Source organism: Anopheles stephensi, chromosome 3 (genome assembly GCF_013141755.1).
Source record: "Anopheles stephensi strain Indian chromosome 3, UCI_ANSTEP_V1.0, whole genome shotgun sequence".
Lineage (NCBI taxonomy): Eukaryota > Metazoa > Arthropoda > Insecta > Diptera > Culicidae > Anopheles > Anopheles stephensi.
The window spans coordinates 29,563,351-29,580,298 of NC_050203.1; the positions used below are offsets into that span (position 1 = coordinate 29,563,351).

General features: G+C 46.4%; 2 protein-coding genes across 5 annotated transcripts in view; one reads left to right on the forward strand and one right to left on the reverse strand.

Moving 5' to 3' along the window:
* Positions 1 to 11,091, forward strand: part of LOC118509390 — a 54,193-nt gene extending 43,102 nt beyond the window's left edge. For 2 of the 3 annotated variants that reach the window (XM_036049936.1, XM_036049937.1), the window contains exons 3-7: positions 6,648 to 6,862; positions 6,945 to 7,102; positions 8,275 to 8,505; positions 8,613 to 8,899; positions 8,972 to 10,485. In XM_036049936.1, coding sequence (XP_035905829.1) covers positions 6,648 to 6,862; positions 6,945 to 7,102; positions 8,275 to 8,505; positions 8,613 to 8,899; positions 8,972 to 9,297 — 1,217 coding nt within the window. In that variant the 3' untranslated portion in view covers positions 9,298 to 10,485. Of the gene's footprint in view, positions 1 to 6,647; positions 6,863 to 6,944; positions 7,103 to 8,274; positions 8,506 to 8,612; positions 8,900 to 8,971 lie in introns of all 3 variants that reach the window. The other variant, XM_036049935.1, reaches the window with a different exon arrangement.
* Positions 11,092 to 11,194: 103 nt separating this feature from the next.
* LOC118509389 (ATP-dependent RNA helicase DBP2-like) lies at positions 11,195 to 16,810 on the reverse strand. 2 transcript variants are annotated; one of them, XR_004905873.1, is made up of 6 exons: positions 16,590 to 16,810; positions 15,283 to 16,394; positions 15,140 to 15,199; positions 12,944 to 13,174; positions 12,009 to 12,867; positions 11,195 to 11,931 (listed from the first exon to the last, which is right to left on the reverse strand). XR_004905873.1 is itself a non-coding variant. In XM_036049934.1 (5 exons), the coding sequence occupies exons 1-5, from the start codon at positions 16,604 to 16,606 to the stop codon at positions 12,308 to 12,310; spliced, it is 1,980 nt and encodes a 659-aa protein (XP_035905827.1). In that variant the 5' UTR covers positions 16,607 to 16,810; the 3' UTR covers positions 11,975 to 12,307. The 2 variants fall into 2 exon arrangements, 1 of the variants encoding a protein (XP_035905827.1); XM_036049934.1 differs by lacking the exon at positions 11,195 to 11,931 and having other exon boundaries at positions 11,975 to 12,867.
* Between the last annotated feature and the right edge of the window lie 138 nt (positions 16,811 to 16,948).

The window sequence follows — 16,948 nt, forward strand, 5'->3', positions numbered from 1 at the left end:
TTGGACGCTCTGTCGAAAGATCGATCGATCAGGCACGCTCACACGAACACCTTCCTGTTGAAAATTGTAGTCAATCGTGCTTTTGAGTGAACTCTTTTTAAAAAATCTTATAATTTTAAAATTTGTTACAAGTTTTAAAAGCAAGTTCTGAACTTGCATGAGAAATGCATCAAAAGACTTCAACAGCAAGCGACGAACCCAAAATTCTTTTAATTTTTTATGTTTTTTTTAATCTTGTACCGTGAATTATTTTAGTTTAAAACTTAAAATATGTTCATAATATATTCGAATAGGTATATGTTTTTTTTTAAATGAAAACACCAATTTGATTTCTTCAAAAAAAACCACTATAATGAAAAATGCATCAAAAGACTTCAACAGCAAGCGACGAACCCCAAATGCTAAACTAATACTCTGCACAAATAAACTTTGCTAAACTGCTCAAATAGAAACCTAAATAATTGTGAAATATGTTCACAATATATTACTTTTGATATTTAATGCTTAAAAAGTAAAAAAAAAAAACAAATCCACCAACAAAAACCATCGATCACGGTTATTCGATAATGTGCGCTTCCCCCCAAAAACACGCATCCACTGTTGTGCTTCGGCAAAAGAAAGTAGCAACAATCGGGATTGGCCATCCAAAGGTTTCGGTGGGTTAGCTGGTACTAATCACCTTATCCCAGTTTCGCTTTTCTGTTTTCATTTTTCACGGTCTCTCGGCCCACTAGCTATATAGGCCATCCAACCGATCAGCAACCATCGACCTGGCTAACAAAAAAAATGCTTTGTAAATCGTCTCCAAATTACCTAGAGAGATGGCTTACGCCAATCAGGAGGAAGAGTCACCTGCCCTATGTTAAGCATCTTAATGTGATGCTCATTCGCTGACTTGTGTGCTGCCTAATGCAGTTAGCGTTAATCGCCAGCGAATGGTGGTAGGAAACGATTACATCCGGACCTGTTGTCCCAATGCATCCCAAATTTCACTTCCGACTGTTGAAACTACCTGAATGACAAGCCCGAACGACGAGGGCGCCGGTACGTGCTGACTCTGACCTCAAACATAATCGATCGTAATTGGGGACTCGCGCCCACCAAAGAGGTGGGCCATTTAGTGCCACCCTGGTTGCAGCAACAGCAAGACAGCGGGAAGCGTAAAATACTAAAACAAAGCCCCATACGAAAGAATTTGCCCTTTTTCGCCTAGCCCGGCTTAAAGTGGCACGCGAAGGTCGGAAACTGCACATTACATTCCGAGCCGGGCTAGCTGACCAGCTCGTGATCGAACCCTCGCTTTGAATTGATCTCAACCGACATGTGTTCGGTATCACCACCACCGTGGACTGGTGAAGGAAACACCTTCGCCTCCAACACAAAGCCCAAACAGTGCGAACGTGTAAGAAGGAAAACTCATTAGTCAGGGTTAGCCAGGCCAGGTTCATCCGTTCGGCGATTTGATTAACGAGATCTTTCCTCCCTTACCGGGTGTGGATGAGACCGGCACATACAGGCGAGTAAGAGAAGAAAGCTATAGAGCTAGAGCCGGGCCGGCTGCCCAGTCGAACCCCTGTATGCGGGTGGATTCTGATTATGAATCGCAACGGGAAGTTAACTATTGTATTTGTTTGAAAGTGTTTTACGGAAACACCGGGAAGGGTTTATTAACGAATCCCGCAGCCCAAAGTTCACTTTCCCATGAAGCGGCCCAAGTGTACCGCAAGCTGTGCATTTGGCAGAAGGGAAGAAAAAACAAGATTAGATAGCACCAGGGATGGTTGACCGATTTTTTTTTTTTTGGTTTTTTTGGAGGGATGTGTTCATGAGATGGTTGAAGGTGAAGATTATTTGAAGATAATGCATTTTTGGATTTATTTTTACTTATTTATTTATGCACTTAATATTTGCATTAATCCACATCTTTCTATGCATTAAAGAACCTTTGCTGAATTCCACTTTGGCTACCGAATGATTGTATGAGGTGCTCTGATGAAGGTTTGATTACTTTGATCGCTGCTTTGGTCGATTGATCGACGACGCGCCCACCTTCAGAAAACGATCATTCTGTATGACCTTTCTCTTGCGGCGGTATCGTCTTAGACACAGACGACAAGCTTTGCTCCACAATATTTTTCACCGTTTAGACGGATGATCTCACACCTGGAGCCAAGATTTACAGCGATAAAGCCAGCAGGAGGTAAATTGCTGCAGCTGCTTTTTAACAGCCACATAACACTGTTGGGTTGTCGGAATCCGTCTCAAGAGACTAATGATGTTTAATTTCTCATAATTTTTATAAAATAACCAACCAGAACCTATCTCGTATAAGATTTTTGATTCTTTCTGTGGAAGTGTAAAGATGTTGGAAAATCCGAAGCAGTTATAACCGATCGTCATGATGTGCCTATCGATCTTCAACGTCTAAGCTTAGCGATGCAACGCATAATACGAACAAACACTGGATTGGCCACAGGGGCTATAAATATCGTTGTCCTATTTTGCTTGTATTCTAAAAAAACCAGTACGATCACTAGGACATAGTAATTTTACTAATTGAAAACTGTTAGAGCCCCTCTTCTTCTTCTTTCTTGGCACTACAACCGCTACTCTACCCTACCCTACACTGGAGCCGCTCTTCTTCTTCTTCTGTGGCACTACAACCTCGAGAGGTCTCGGCCTGCCATTTCTGGCTTTCTGTGACTTAATTTTACCCGTAGAAAAGTAGTCAGCCTTTCGTACGGGGAGGCGGTCTGGATGGGATTTGAACCCCGGCCCTGCCGTGTGAAGACCGGCGCCGCTGTCGCCTCGGCCACCGGACCGCCTCATAGGGCTACTTTAAATAACTGTGATATGGTAACGAAGATCCAAACTATCTCTCACCGCAAAAGAGATCATTTAGGAAAAATTAATCCAAGTCTAAGTTTAGACAAAAAACTAAGAAGGTGGCAAAAACAAGTTGAGAAAAGTTCGCAATACATAAGAAAATTATTGAGTTTATCAAATTTAGATCATGAAACTGCCAAATAAACTAAAAAGTGACAAACTATGGTGAAGGCTAGAGCTTGTATATGAGTTGGAAACCATCCCAAATCAGTTCTTCGATGTCCCATCCTTACAGAAAGCTATCTCCTCATAGCCTAAAACCTCGAAACACTGTAATAGTGTTAAGAAAATAAAAAAGTAGAAAATTCGTCTTCAAAACACTCTTAAAAATTTGATATTGAGTTCCGAAATGAAACGTTCGGCTTCCTAAACGAAACACAAAGAATTCTTTCATGTGCGATCGCTTCAAAAGCAACCCAAGCTTGCTCGCATTATTAAATTCCACACCGATAGCACATCATTAATTCATCGCGTCTATCGGGGATGCAAGTTCGTCGAGCCCGGTAAGCCGACGCCGGTAGAAATGTTTTGATCTCGGGCGGCCCTCTCCCCCAAACGCCCGCCCTTTCTTACGATGACCATGATTGGTGGTGTATCCAAATTGGAGCCTGCTGGATAACCGACCGAACCGTACCTGTGCATTAGCCCACCGCCGGTACCTGGAAGCCCCGAGAAACCAAGTTCGTGGAAAATCGAAGAATGAAAACGAGATGAATGCGCAAAGGATCGAGATCTGCATAGATTGGTTGGAAAATTAGTTTGATCTAATTGCCGCATTTCCCTTTCCCTTTTTTTGTTCACTTTGTTGGGGTAGTTATCGAGAGACGGTGCGAGACGGCCACCGACGCTCACACACGTATTTCTAACCTAATTTCCTAGTTTTTCGTTAGTGCGCGGTTGAGGCGTTTGATTCCCTTTTTTCTGTTTTGTTTGTTTGTGATGCTCAATTGCCTGGACTAAATCTAGATTCATGCGATATGCGTATCAGGTACATGATGGGCCAAACAACAACAAAAAACCCACCCCCCGACAATGTTGGCTGTTGCACTTTAGTGTGCGTGAAGAAAAAGCTCCCCATTTTTAGTATGTTTTATACGATTAATGAACGATTACACTCCCGAAAGCTTGTGGCGTGTCCGATCGCCCCGATCGAAATGGGTTTGTGATAGATCCAACAACATCTAACACTTCCTCCCAGTGAAGGCGTTACGTACCGCATTATCGGACTCTGCTCTGTTTTTTGTTCTACTTTCACTGCATGGACAACAACAACAACCATGCGCCGAAAGCAACTGCATCTCGAAAGCCAAAGCCGTCGATCGGTAAAAGCGAAGCCGCCCCGAACAAATTGATCTAATTTTATTCTACCTTTTTTTCGGGAGCAATTATCGGCGAGATCGATCGTACGAAACAGTGGACTAGAAAATAAAATTAAGAGAAAAGGCACATTTAGCTCGCGAGTGCGGGCGTCGTTGCGTAAGTGTTTGTGATGCAGCAGTCGTTTCGCGCCTAATCATTGGAGCCCTCATTTCCAGTCGGGAATCGGTGGCGCACATAGCGCACCGTTGCTTTCTGGGACAGCAATTGATTGAAGCGTACCGGAGATTACCGGTTTACAGCAGCAGGTTGGATCAATTTTCCCCCATCTGGGGCATGTAATTGTTGTCCAGCAGATTTAGAAGAGCAAAAAGCAAGAAAAAACACGATGGAACTCGCTCCATTTTTGGAGAACCGATCTGGGGACAGGAATGCAGCAGTCACAGGTTGCAACAGAAGGCACCATTTAATAGCTCGTACTGCTTTATGGGGCACATTATTGGTCGGTCCAAAGATAACATAACTCGTCCGCAAGATTAACGATTGTCTAGATCTTCCAGCCGCAAATGATCATCCGAAAATGTCTGATTCAATCGTCTCTCGCTGGAGCTACAAAATGGTTTCGGTGACGATCGCGTAACACCAACCGGGGCCGGGCTTCAGAACATCAAGATCGCCCTCATTCGCAAACCATGATCGATTGATTCTGTTTGGTGTGTGTGTGTCCCTGAGCAATGTTGGAATGAATGTTGGACCGGTTGTGAAAGGAAATTCAGGCGAGTCGAACGCATGTTGACCGATCGGGTGATAAGCAACTTTCCTAAAATAGCCCGCATGCGTCATTTAGACGATGTGATGCAAAATAATTTACGAATCGGACGAACAGAGCTCCTTTTTGTAGCAGATTATAAATAGCTTTTGAGTAATTAATTTTAATTTTTTTTTCGAGAAAGTATTTTAAAATAGGTTAGCTCTTTTCACTATGGAACTACGCAAAGTCATCAATCTTTTTTGCCTCGTTTCGCTGCTAGAAGCCGTACAGCCCAGTTGTTCGGGCATAGCTTTGCTCTCATGTCGGTCTATCTTAGATCTACCGTGCTGGGGTTCTGCGTGTCTGTTGCATATCGATTTCCACAACTCCTACACCGAAGATTGAAAATATGTTTGATACAAAGTATGCATCAAAGCCTTTTTTCCCGCCCAATTCCCAACAGCCGCATTCAAACAATAAATCTAGATCACAGCATCTCACACAGCGTGACAGCCGGGGAACCATTTTTGGAACCGTATTGCTCCGGCTTTCGGTTCGGATTTCCAGCGCCACAATCGAGCATAAATCTTAACCCAACCGGACAGATACGTCTGTTAACAGCGGTTCACGTGCGATTCACACCCACTTGGGCAAGGGCTAAATACGTGCTCATCGAATCGAAATATCGTACAATCGCATCCATAAACAAGCGCAAAGTGACCCACAATCTGGTCGATACACGATAATAGGCGCCTCTAGATGAGCGTTCCTATTAGCACCTGAAGCTCGTCGAAGATAAACATGGTGCGCTTAGCGTGAAGAAGGATGACGCTGGTTGACGGAAGGAAAAAAACATCAAACGGACGTCATAATTACAAATCTTCACTGATTGTTGGTGTAGTGCGTTTGAAAGCTTACCAATCAGCGCCCCGTGTAGTGCATTGCCATGCAATTGAAGCTTATAACGGATGACATCGTGACAACTCGATAAGTAACAAAACGGACGAAGAATAAATTAACGAAGCCATGCTTCTGCCGGTTCTGAATCAGACAATGCTTTCTGACGGTAGTACGATAAGTGGAAGTTCAAATAACATTGCTACCGAATGTTACCGTAACTGTTTCAGTAGGGTTCAAACTAATTTTCACTTGAAGTCGTAATAATACTAGCATGTTGTCCACCTCATATCGGTTCTTAAGACATCAACATTCCTCTACCTACAGTAATCTACATTTCTTTGAATAAAAAGAGGGACAAACCACCACCGACACGAGGCAAGAACACGGGCGAGCAATTATTGTACTGCAACGTTTTGTAACCGGTTTGGTAGCGCGCAGAAGAATCGTGACATTCGCGTTTGGAAGCTGCACGGATGTCCCCAGTAATTGGCCCCCGGGACGATCGATATCAGCAGTAGCTGTTTAGATTGATTGGTTGACTGGTTGATAAAATGATGATGTGCATGTGATGAGGAAGCCATCGCATCATCATGTTTTGTTGACTAGCATCAGCTGCGGTGCAGTGCGCCGGGGAACCTCATGGGAACAAAATATTACCTCAGCTTCCACAGTTATTGCACCTGTGTGTTTTTTAAAAACGTTCACACTTGACACTCACTTTAGAATCTTCCTTTAATTATGAACCTGTTTTAATGCAACTGTTTTCCTTTTTTCTCCTTCTTCCTCTCGTCAGCCACCCACAAGGTAACGTGTGCCGATGAAACGATGCACGTGGATGTGGCCCTACCGTCGAACAACTTCTCCGACGAGTCCGTCTATCTCGACGGTATGAAGGGATATCCGGATCCGAAATGTAAGCCAACGATACGGGAAAACCAGGCCGTGTTTGAGCTGTCCCTTACCAACATCTACGATTGTGGTGTTACGCGTGTGATCAATCAAATTACGGTAAGGAACCACCACCACCACCACCACCAGATATCGAGTGGACATCTACGATCTGCCACTTACGATTGTTTTGATGTTACAGGGAAAGAAAGTGTTTTACCATCGGATCATCGTGGAAGCAGGTCCGGAGAGTGGAAAGGAGATTGTGAGCGTGAAATGCATCACCACCGGGCCTAGCTACAATGTGACGCATGGCATCGTAAAGCGGGATGTGCTGCCAGCAGGCTTCCAGGAACCGGAGTAAGTTGAATAATGCTCTACTCTTGATGATTAGATATTTTAGGTATCTTGTACAATATGAAAGAATTTGTTTAATTTGCAATACGAGTTTTATGGTAGGATGAGTTTCGTCTGTACTGAGAGTCTTTGCAGTTTTCTTTCCCTAAATTTATCCAAGCCCCTGCATGAATAATAAACTGTAGACGAAGTTTTTTGAACAAAAGTATCGGCTTTTGTAAGATATTAATTCTTATTCTTCTTCTTCCTTGGCACTACAACCTCGAGAGGTCTCAGCCTGCCATTTCTGGATTTCTGTGACTTCATTTTACCCGTAGAAAAGAAGCCAACCTTACGTACGGGCAGGCGGTCTGGATGGGATTTGAACCCCAGCCCTGCCGTGTGAAGACCGGCGCCGCTGTCGCCTCGGCCACCGGACCGTTTCAAGATATCAATTAGCAAGTCCTAAGAAAGAGGACAGAGTTTGTTAAGGCCTCAGAGCTCTCTCTCTCTCTCTCTATCTCTCTCTTCTTGCACTAACGACCTCTTAGGCCATGCCTGCCATTTCTAGCTTACTAGACTTAATGATACTACGTAGTTGGATAGTCACTCCTTATTACGGGGGGACGGGTCCGGATGGTATTTGAACCTGCCGCCTGAAGACTTTTCGCCTCTACCAATGGGCCACCCCAAGGCTTCAGTTATCCACCGTAAATTCTTCTGAATCCTTGTAGATTGTTTAACTTTGATGACTTCAACTTCAGCGTTTAGTTTATAAAAATACAATCCATTTAGTTCTCCATCCATCCAATCCATCTTCTACAGGAGATCTATGTTCTTCTATATTTTCTTTCAAATTAGTAAAATAATCATATATCTTAATAATAGCTTTGGTATCTGAAAACTCTTATTTCCTAAAAATAATCCCTCGATAGCTTAAGATACCCTTTTAGTGTCAGGTAATTGTTCAACAAAAAGGCCCTGTTTTTATGGTCGTTTATCTACCTAAATGTGTACTCAAACAATATTCATTGTCTTATAAAAATATTTCAAAAATTTACTAAAAAATATTCCATAGTACTCCAAACAAAAAATCGTGGGATAACTCCCAAAAGTACTGGAAAAAATCCAGGCCACATCACTTAAATTCTCGTAAACAACCAGCACTAACCATCTGATTTCTTTCTCTCCCACAGGGATCTCGAAATAACGACCTCCATCACGGAAAATGCCCCGGAACCGTCCCTCGGCATTGCCATCCGCCAGGGAGACAAGCTGGTGTCGGGCGACCTTAACGTGAGCCCCGGGGCCCATCTGCAGATGGAAATTTTCCTCGACAACCGTTCCGCACCGATTTACGGGCTGGGCGTAAACTATATGCTCGTCACCGACACCAAATACCAGGAGGAAACGATCATTTTCAACGGGTAAGTTGTGCCGGTGACCCTCACCTTTTGAAACGATCCAAGCCAACCATCATAACTACATGCAAAAACAAAAGCTTACATACCGTGTCGTCTTTCCCCTTTTGCAGCTGTTCGGTCGATCCTTATCTGTTCGAAAACTTCAACACCGTCGACGGTGATCTGCTGGAGGCAAAGTTCCGGGCCTTCAAGTTTCCCGAATCGACGTACGTACAGTTCCGCGGCACGGTTAACGTGTGCGTCGATCGGTGCAAGGGTGTGATCTGCAGCAACGGACAGACCGCTTTCGGGCGTCGCAGGCGCGAGATCAGCGCGACACCGGCCGACCCGAACAAGGTGTACGAAGTCACCATGACCACCTTCATCAAGGTGAACTACGACGAGAATGCAGATCAAAGTGAGTATTCTTTATGAAGCTTCACTCATTAGCCATTACTTACCTCCGATTTTTCATCCCCTCCCGTTTCAGACACCGTGTCGGAGATTGATCAGAAAATCCGTCAGCTGAAGCTCACCAACCAGAAGCTCGCCCGTAACAGCCGGGCCGGGAATGTTTTCGAAAGCATCCACAATGTGCCAGCGCGGACGGCGGATGTAGAGCAACCGGTGGAATCCACCGTACCACCGCTCGACAACGACAGCGCCAAGGTCGAGGAAACGATCGTGTTCCGGGAGGTGATCACCCGACAGGAGGAGGACTCCTTCATGGCCGGCAACAGTGGGTCCCGGCGGAAGGGTTGGCCGTCCGCCCTATTCGTACTCTGCTCGATCGTTCTGGGGATCGTTCGCCATTGAAAGTTCACGATTTCTCTCACGCGCTGAGCAGGATCTCTCACGCACAAACGCACAAACAAAATAAACAAACCGGAACACCATACTGCAACCGGGGACTCGGGCCGTGCTCGGCGGACTGAAGTGGAAGTGGGGCCGCGCATTTCCTCACTCTGCCATTTACTTCCACTTTGGCCATCGTCGACCGTGGCCTGTCCCGCTGCACTTGGTCACGCGAGATATCAAGCGGAAAAGCTTTTAGGTGATGTCCCGGGGGACTTGTTTTATGGGGGAATCTGCGTACAAGTTGTAAATATTTGATTCAGCGAGAAGGACAAAAACGAAACGAATCATCTCGAAATTGGGTAGAAACTGTAGCCGAGAAGCAAGTGGGAGTAGGTCCGAACGGTTTCAAGATTTTAGATGCGGCTTTACCCCCTTTCTTTTTGTAATTTTAAACAAGCTCGCTTTTGCCTAACAAAGAAAGCAAGATGATGAAACGATGAACAAATTAGTTACTAATAAGCACTGCTTGATACTACTAATTGCTGCATTGAGAGAGAGAGAGTTTCAAATGTTTAAGTGCTACATTAAGCGAACTAATTCTTTTACTTGAATATTAGGCGACAGAAAGTCAAAAAAAAACAGATGAGTAGATTAGGATCAACAAACACGGAGATGAACATTAGTCTGCGACTCTCGAAATGGTGGCCGAACGAAGTGGGATCGAGAATTCAGAATTCAGGATAACAAAAATGGTCTACAGTCCTGTCCAAGGATCGTCGGCAAGATGGCGCGCTAGCGCAGGCGCAGCTCTAGCCGCAGTAAGATAAGATTATGCTAGTCTAATTACTGTTTAATTGAGCGAAAAGTACTGACGGCAAGAGGACAACGCTAGCGAGTAGTAGCGAGTAGTAACTTCAAAGGTTCAGGCCAGGGCAATGTCGGATGTTCGATAGAAGCCTGCTTCCGCATTGGCTAATGCTTTCACTGGCACACTAACGGCAGAGAGAAAGAAAGTGCTGATAGTAAAATTAAACGAAGCAGAAAATTTTTAGGCTAGGAACGGCTCAGCGAGAACAAAACAAAAAAATGGCGGTAAATTGAAACAACATTAATAGCATTAACGACGAACAGCCAGCAGCAATAATTGTGTGACACAATGTGCGAAATTAAGTAACGCTAGGAAATAAATCTAACCATAAAACTAAAGCGTTCTGTAGATTCCCAGATGTCTCAGCACACTCACATACGCCTCTGAGACGATACGGCTCTGTCCAAAAATTGACCAAACCCTATTAGCTGTGTTTGAGATTTCTAACGAGATGCGCCGAAGGATTTTTGGCCCCGACGAGCTATAGAAGCTGTACGATGATTTCACCATCCGGTGGGCTGGTCACGTCATGAGCATCACACCGAACGACCCAGCCCTTAAAATCCTTTTAGGCCGTCCACACGGACAGAGTAGGCCGGGATAATCGATGTAGCAGACGAAGGCTCTGGATCGTTGTTGCGCCGGTTAAGTAAGTAAGTGTAAAGCTCCCCGTGTCCGTGTTCTTTGCAATTGTCTTGAGAAACTTCCGTCCCGTTTGCACTGTTACGTTTACAAGTTTGTTTTTTTTTTTTATTCAATATTGAAACTTTTGTTAGACAAAAATCGTACATACAAACACACTCCACCGTCGAAAAAATGCAATCTCTTTTTGTACGCTTCTTCTTCTGTGTGTACTTTTTTGTTGCGTAGCAGTGGGTAAACCAAACTAAACTAAGCATTGATTAAGTGATGAAAGTAGTCTCCAGTTTTAGATGGAGACTAAATAGAAAAAAAAACTGTAAGTAACTGATGTTTTGCTACACTAATAACAATAATCCTAACCGAATTGAGTTCAGGGTTGTTTCCTAATGGCAGGCAGAGACAATGTTTGAAAAAGAAAGCAATAATCGAGTATGTTTTTACACTGACTTCCGTTTGTATAATATACATAATTAAGAATAGGAATGGGGTGGAGAGAGAGAGTGAGAGAGAGAAGCTGAGAGTTACAGACATCTGATTATATCTTTTATATCCTTTTTGTTCACACACACACACACACACACAGACATCCAACGCACGCCTGCCTAATGGCCCGATGAGACTGACGGCTTGATCTGTAACTTTGAGTTCAGCCATAGCCGAATAGTCAGCTCAGCGTATGGGGAAAACTGCCGCTCTACGCTATCCCAACACAAGTATGTTGCCTTGCTCCATCTTCTCATTTAAAAAAAATAACGTCTGAATTCGTAAAGATTATGCATTACCATCTACTACATCTGCATATACATAGTTCACTAGTGCATAACTAAAATCTTTCGCCTATTCCTACACCTTTCTCTTTCCCATCAAGCTGTCAACGATTTTGTGGTGTAAAACTAACTAACGTAACTACAAAATGCATTTCCATACCTTAACACACGCACGCACGCACGCACGCACACACTGGTGCCGCACTAAAGCGAGGGGAGTATATTTCGGAGGATTGGTTCTCTGCTTCTGGTTTAGTTTTAAAACGGCGGCACCAACACGTACGAGGTCGGGTTGTCTTATCATCTGACCTCTCTCGCTCTCTCGCTCTCTCTCTCTCTTTTCTTATTCGTTTGCGTTTACTTATACTTAACGTTCTTAAAAGGCGAGGATTGTTCTTGTTTGACATTTTACTCCTCGTTTTTTTTTTGGGTGGGGAGAAAACGGTACTCACCACGATTCACCGTTCGCGCTCGCTAGGAATTGTTCCGATTGTTCAACGTTCTTTGTTCTAATACTTCTGCGCACCTTCGTACCGTCTGATTGTGATTCCGATTTATAGGATCCGACGATTGTCAGTCGGCTTAATAGGGGAGGGAAAAACCACCATTTTTTTAGGTTTTTTTAAACGATGATAGTAGGGATGAAAATGCATTGTCTTGCCGATTGGTTTGGCTTTTTGCCGCTTTTGTACCTCGCACGACACTTAACCATTTTGTTGTTCGATGAGCAGCATTATTGCTGCTAGTGCTGCTAGTACCGATCGTACGACGAAGCTCTACCATTGCCGTTGCGGCTTCTGCTACGGCTCCGGGTACGCCGGCGACGATCCCGATCACGCTGCTCCCGGGTACGATCCCGGTCGCGTTCCCGGTCTCTGTCTCGTTCACGTTCCCGGTCGCGTTCCCGGTCACGCTCCCGATCGCGATCCCGTTCTCGGCTCAACGAACGTCCATTTTTCAGCTCGCGCCCATTTGTCCTTCGGTTGAGGACGGGACTGCGGGTAGGCGGTGGTGAACGAGATGGTTTGCGCGTGACCGGAACCAATCGACGACGACTAACGCTTCCACTGCGCCGTGGGCTGCGCGAAATGCTACGCCGACCGGGTGATCCTGCCGCTCTCGGGCGAACATCCCGCCGAACTACAGGCGAACGGCGAACGGGCGATCGCGACCGGGAACGAGAGCGTGTATGTGACCGACGTCTGTCCGGCAGCGGTGGCCTACGATTGCGTACCGGTGAGCGGGATTTTGATTTGGAACGTGAGCGCGATCGTCGTTCCCGTGGATAGCGCGTAGTCATGTGTCGATTGCCTGGAACGATCGATGACAAGACTTAGTTCATATTCGGAAGGATGAAAACCCATCCTATCTTTAGCTCTACAATTACCTCTCGCTTTGATCTTCATGTTGGCCAGTTCGACCAGCTTTGGATTGATCACCTGCTTCGCTTCCTTCAGCACATCGATCAGATCGCGCGCTTTCGACGCATTGTTGGGCGTGAAGAACGTGTACGCTGTGCCGGTATTGTTGCACCGTCCCGTGCGTCCGATACGATGAATGTAATCTTCCGAGGTGGTGGGAAAATCAAAGTTTATCACAAACTTCACATCGTCCACATCTGTACCGTTTGGGTGCGAGAATGGTCGGAAATAGAAAAGAAAAGGGAAGAAAGATGGACTCGCATGAGTTAATCGCGCATGTAACGAGTGGAAAACAAACGTAACACAAAAAAAAAAAACGATCGTACGAGACGAGCAAGACGAGCGTTAAAAGCAAGAAGAACTTGCTTAAGAGGAAGGGCAACTGTCACGTCGATCAAGGACTGTACTAACTTAGGAAGTCGACGCGTGGAAGTTGTGAAGATGTATGAGCTAACGAGAATACTAACAACGACAACAAAAGAAAGAAGAAAACAAAAACGATCCTCTTAGAATACAAGCCCGAACAGAGACAAACATAAATGTCCTTACGGAAAAAACGTAATGATAAAGTTACAGTGATCGGAAGTGATTGTATTAGGGGAATCTGTGTCCCTTTCTCTCTGTTCTTTTTTTTTGTTTGTTTTTTGTTAAAAAACTTAACGATCAACCTTGATCAAATGGACCACGCCGGTTGCTCTACAAATCATTCTCTCACTCTTCGTCTGGCCGGGGTGCTTGGTGGTGTTGTTCGTCCGCATGGCGGTTTGCACACCACCGCTGAAAACGATGCCACATTTTCGCTGTCGTCGCGCGTCGTCTTCGTCGTCGTCGTCGTCACCGCCGCAGGGTACTGCGAACGCCAACGTCACCACGCTACCCGCCACCATCGCCACCCAGTCAGCACCGGGGCACAATGGAAGGGAAGGGTGATCCAACGACGGCAAACGACGGGAAGGCTGCCGATCGGGACGGGATACCCGGACGTGGAGAAGTGGCCGCACCGTTGGCCTGAACCTGTCGCCGCTACCGCACGCTGCTTGCCAGTGCCAAACGCCTTCCAGGGACACGGCTGTGCTCATCGTGACCTTATCCAATCCACCGCAGGCGACGGGATCCAATGGGCGCGCGAACAGGTGTACACAGCGGCCAGCAGAAGATGTAGTACCCGCTGAAGCAGCACCGGTAGCAGCAGCAGCAGCAGCAGCGACAGGGCCAACAGCAACAGCGTCAAAGCCCGGAAAGACCGACCGAGCTAACCGACCGCCGAAACACCCAGAGCTCACGACGACGCAGCACGAGCGGTTGCCGGATTTTGGTCGGGTCAGTCTCGCCCGGGTCTCGGGGGCTCTTCCTCTACTCAGCCGCTGGACTTCGCTCTGACTCTGCTTGCACACGTGCCACGCGCGCACACACAGAGATGCCTAGAACTCTACAATCCAGACATCCAGAGACACGCAACGCATTGTGCGGACGAGATGAGATGCGGAGCTGTGCTGATGCGCGTACACGGATGCGTGCGGCGACACACACATACGGCACGATCGCATCGCAACGGAAGGCAACGAGCGCCACCGCTGGCACACGCTATCCTTCTTCCACCGTTACATTACAAAACCGGCGCCTGTTCTGCTCCCGTGCGCTACACGGCCAGGGGGCTACGGAACACGGCCGCCATGTTTCGCTTCAAGGCAGACGTGAGTGTGTGCCTCTGGAAGGATAGAATGGGAGGCCGGGATTTACTTGTTAGCGCTTGTTTCGGGTGACGCGGGTCATGAATAGCAGGCGTATGAGTTGCACATTGACCTTAACTTGCCCTAATCGTTAACTGCATGATTTTATAAGGAGAGACACAAACTTGTTTAAATCGAAATGGAAAATTATAAAACTGTGTTTTGCAGCACATTTTAAATTGCAAACGTAGAATGCTTTAGGCGTGTGCGGTTTGACGAGGAACGAATAACAGTATAATTTAAATAATTCAATTCTCCAAGATCATGCACTTAAGCGGGCATAGCGTGACGTTACAATCTTACTTAGGCCATATTTAAAACCGATAGAAAGGTACAAACGAGATACTGTACGAATGCCTTCTTCCACTCATCCTTCGAAGGATCAAATCCCGATATTCTCGAGGCTACAGCGCACCAATGCAAAATACTCACCAAGACCACGTGCTGCCACATCGGTGGCAATCAAGATCGGCGTCCTACCGGAACGGAATGCTGGAAGAGAGGAAAAAAAGGCCGAAATTAGACCATCACTTCATTGTCTCTCTCACTCTCCCTCCGCAACCTGTGACACGTACAGTTCAGCGTTGAATCACGTTCGTTTTGTGATTTGTCTCCATGTATACAGCGCGCGGGCCAACCATCCCGCTTCACCTTCCGCGTGATATCATCCACGCGCTTCTTCGTCTCGATAAAGATGATCGTCTTGCATTCCTTCTCGGCCATTATCTCCCGCAGCAGGATGCTCAGCTTCGATTCCTTCTCATACTCCTGGCACACATCGATGATCTGCAGGATGTTATGGTTCGCTGCCAGCTTCAACGAGCCCACATTGATCTGCGCGTAATCCTTCAGGTAATCCTTCACCAGCCGCGCCACTATGTCGGGCCACGTAGCGGACCACATCAGCGTTTGCCGGTCGGGACGGATCTGCTCGATGATGGTGCGTATCTGCGGTTCAAATCCCATGTCCAGCATACGGTCGGCTTCGTCCAGCACCAGGTACGAGCAGCGACGCAAATTCGTCTGATTGCTCGACAAAAAGTCAATCAACCGTCCGGGTGTGGCGATAACGATTTCCACCCCATACTCCAGATCATCCTGCTGCTTGCGCTTCTTCCCACCGCCGAACAGGCAAGTGTTCTTATACTTTAGCGCACGGCCAAAGTCGTCGGCCACTTGTTTGATTTGCTGCGCCAGCTCTCGCGTAGGTGCGAGAATTAGCGCAATAGGCCCGTCGCCTCGGCGTAGGCGCGGCTGTTGATCGATGTGTATCAGTGCCGGTATCAGGTAGGAGAGTGTTTTGCCCGACCCCGTCTTCGCAATGCCGACCATATCCCGGCCGGACAGTGCAATCGGCCAACCCTGCGCCTGGATCGGTGTCGGGGAGGTAAATCCAGCGTACCGCAGCTCATCGATTATCTCCGCCGGGAAGCCCGACTCCTCGAAGGAAAATATAGGATCCGGGATATCGTGACCCTTCGTCGTAATCTCCTTCGATCGGCGCCACTCGGAAATTTCACGCTCCGAGCGCCGGTACGATGCTTTCGAACGATACGGTTCACGGACGATCGATTCCAGCTTCAGCTGGGACCACTGCACAGGCCGCAGTGTTTGCAGCTTACCGATTTCGTACCGACTTCCAACCATTCCACCCCTTCCCCGGGGACTTCGACTTCGACTGCGGCGCCTGCCGGGATAGCGGGAGAGAGAGAACGAAAAGACAGTTCAAGTGTCGCGCTCACCTTGATGACCTTTCATTGGGGGAACGGTGTTTGATGCTTCCATAGAAAAAATACCCCACAAAAGCTTGCCCGAAGTGCAAATACACATCCGGGACGATGGGTCACAAGATGGAAGCACAAACAGAGGCGACAAATCTTACCTTCCATTGCGGCTCATCCTTTCACTGCTGCAATGACAATCAAATCAGGTGCTGCTGTTGTTGGCGCGATGGGGCAATCGGAGCACACCCTCAGTATGATAATAGGAACCAATTGTACCGATGGATTATCACGAAAATTTAACCCAAAATCAGTCAGTGGCTTGAGTTGCTTCTGATCTGCTACTTTCCTTTTCACTTGACGTTTGACCCAAGAGCTGCGCGGAACATTGCATGCAAGAATAACAAACATGAACCGTTACGTTTATACTGGGGAGGCTGATTTCTTGAAGTGGAGTAAGTTGAGAAAATAACTTATTCAATTTAAATTAACATTCTAATAAAATTTTGAGGCCACATAA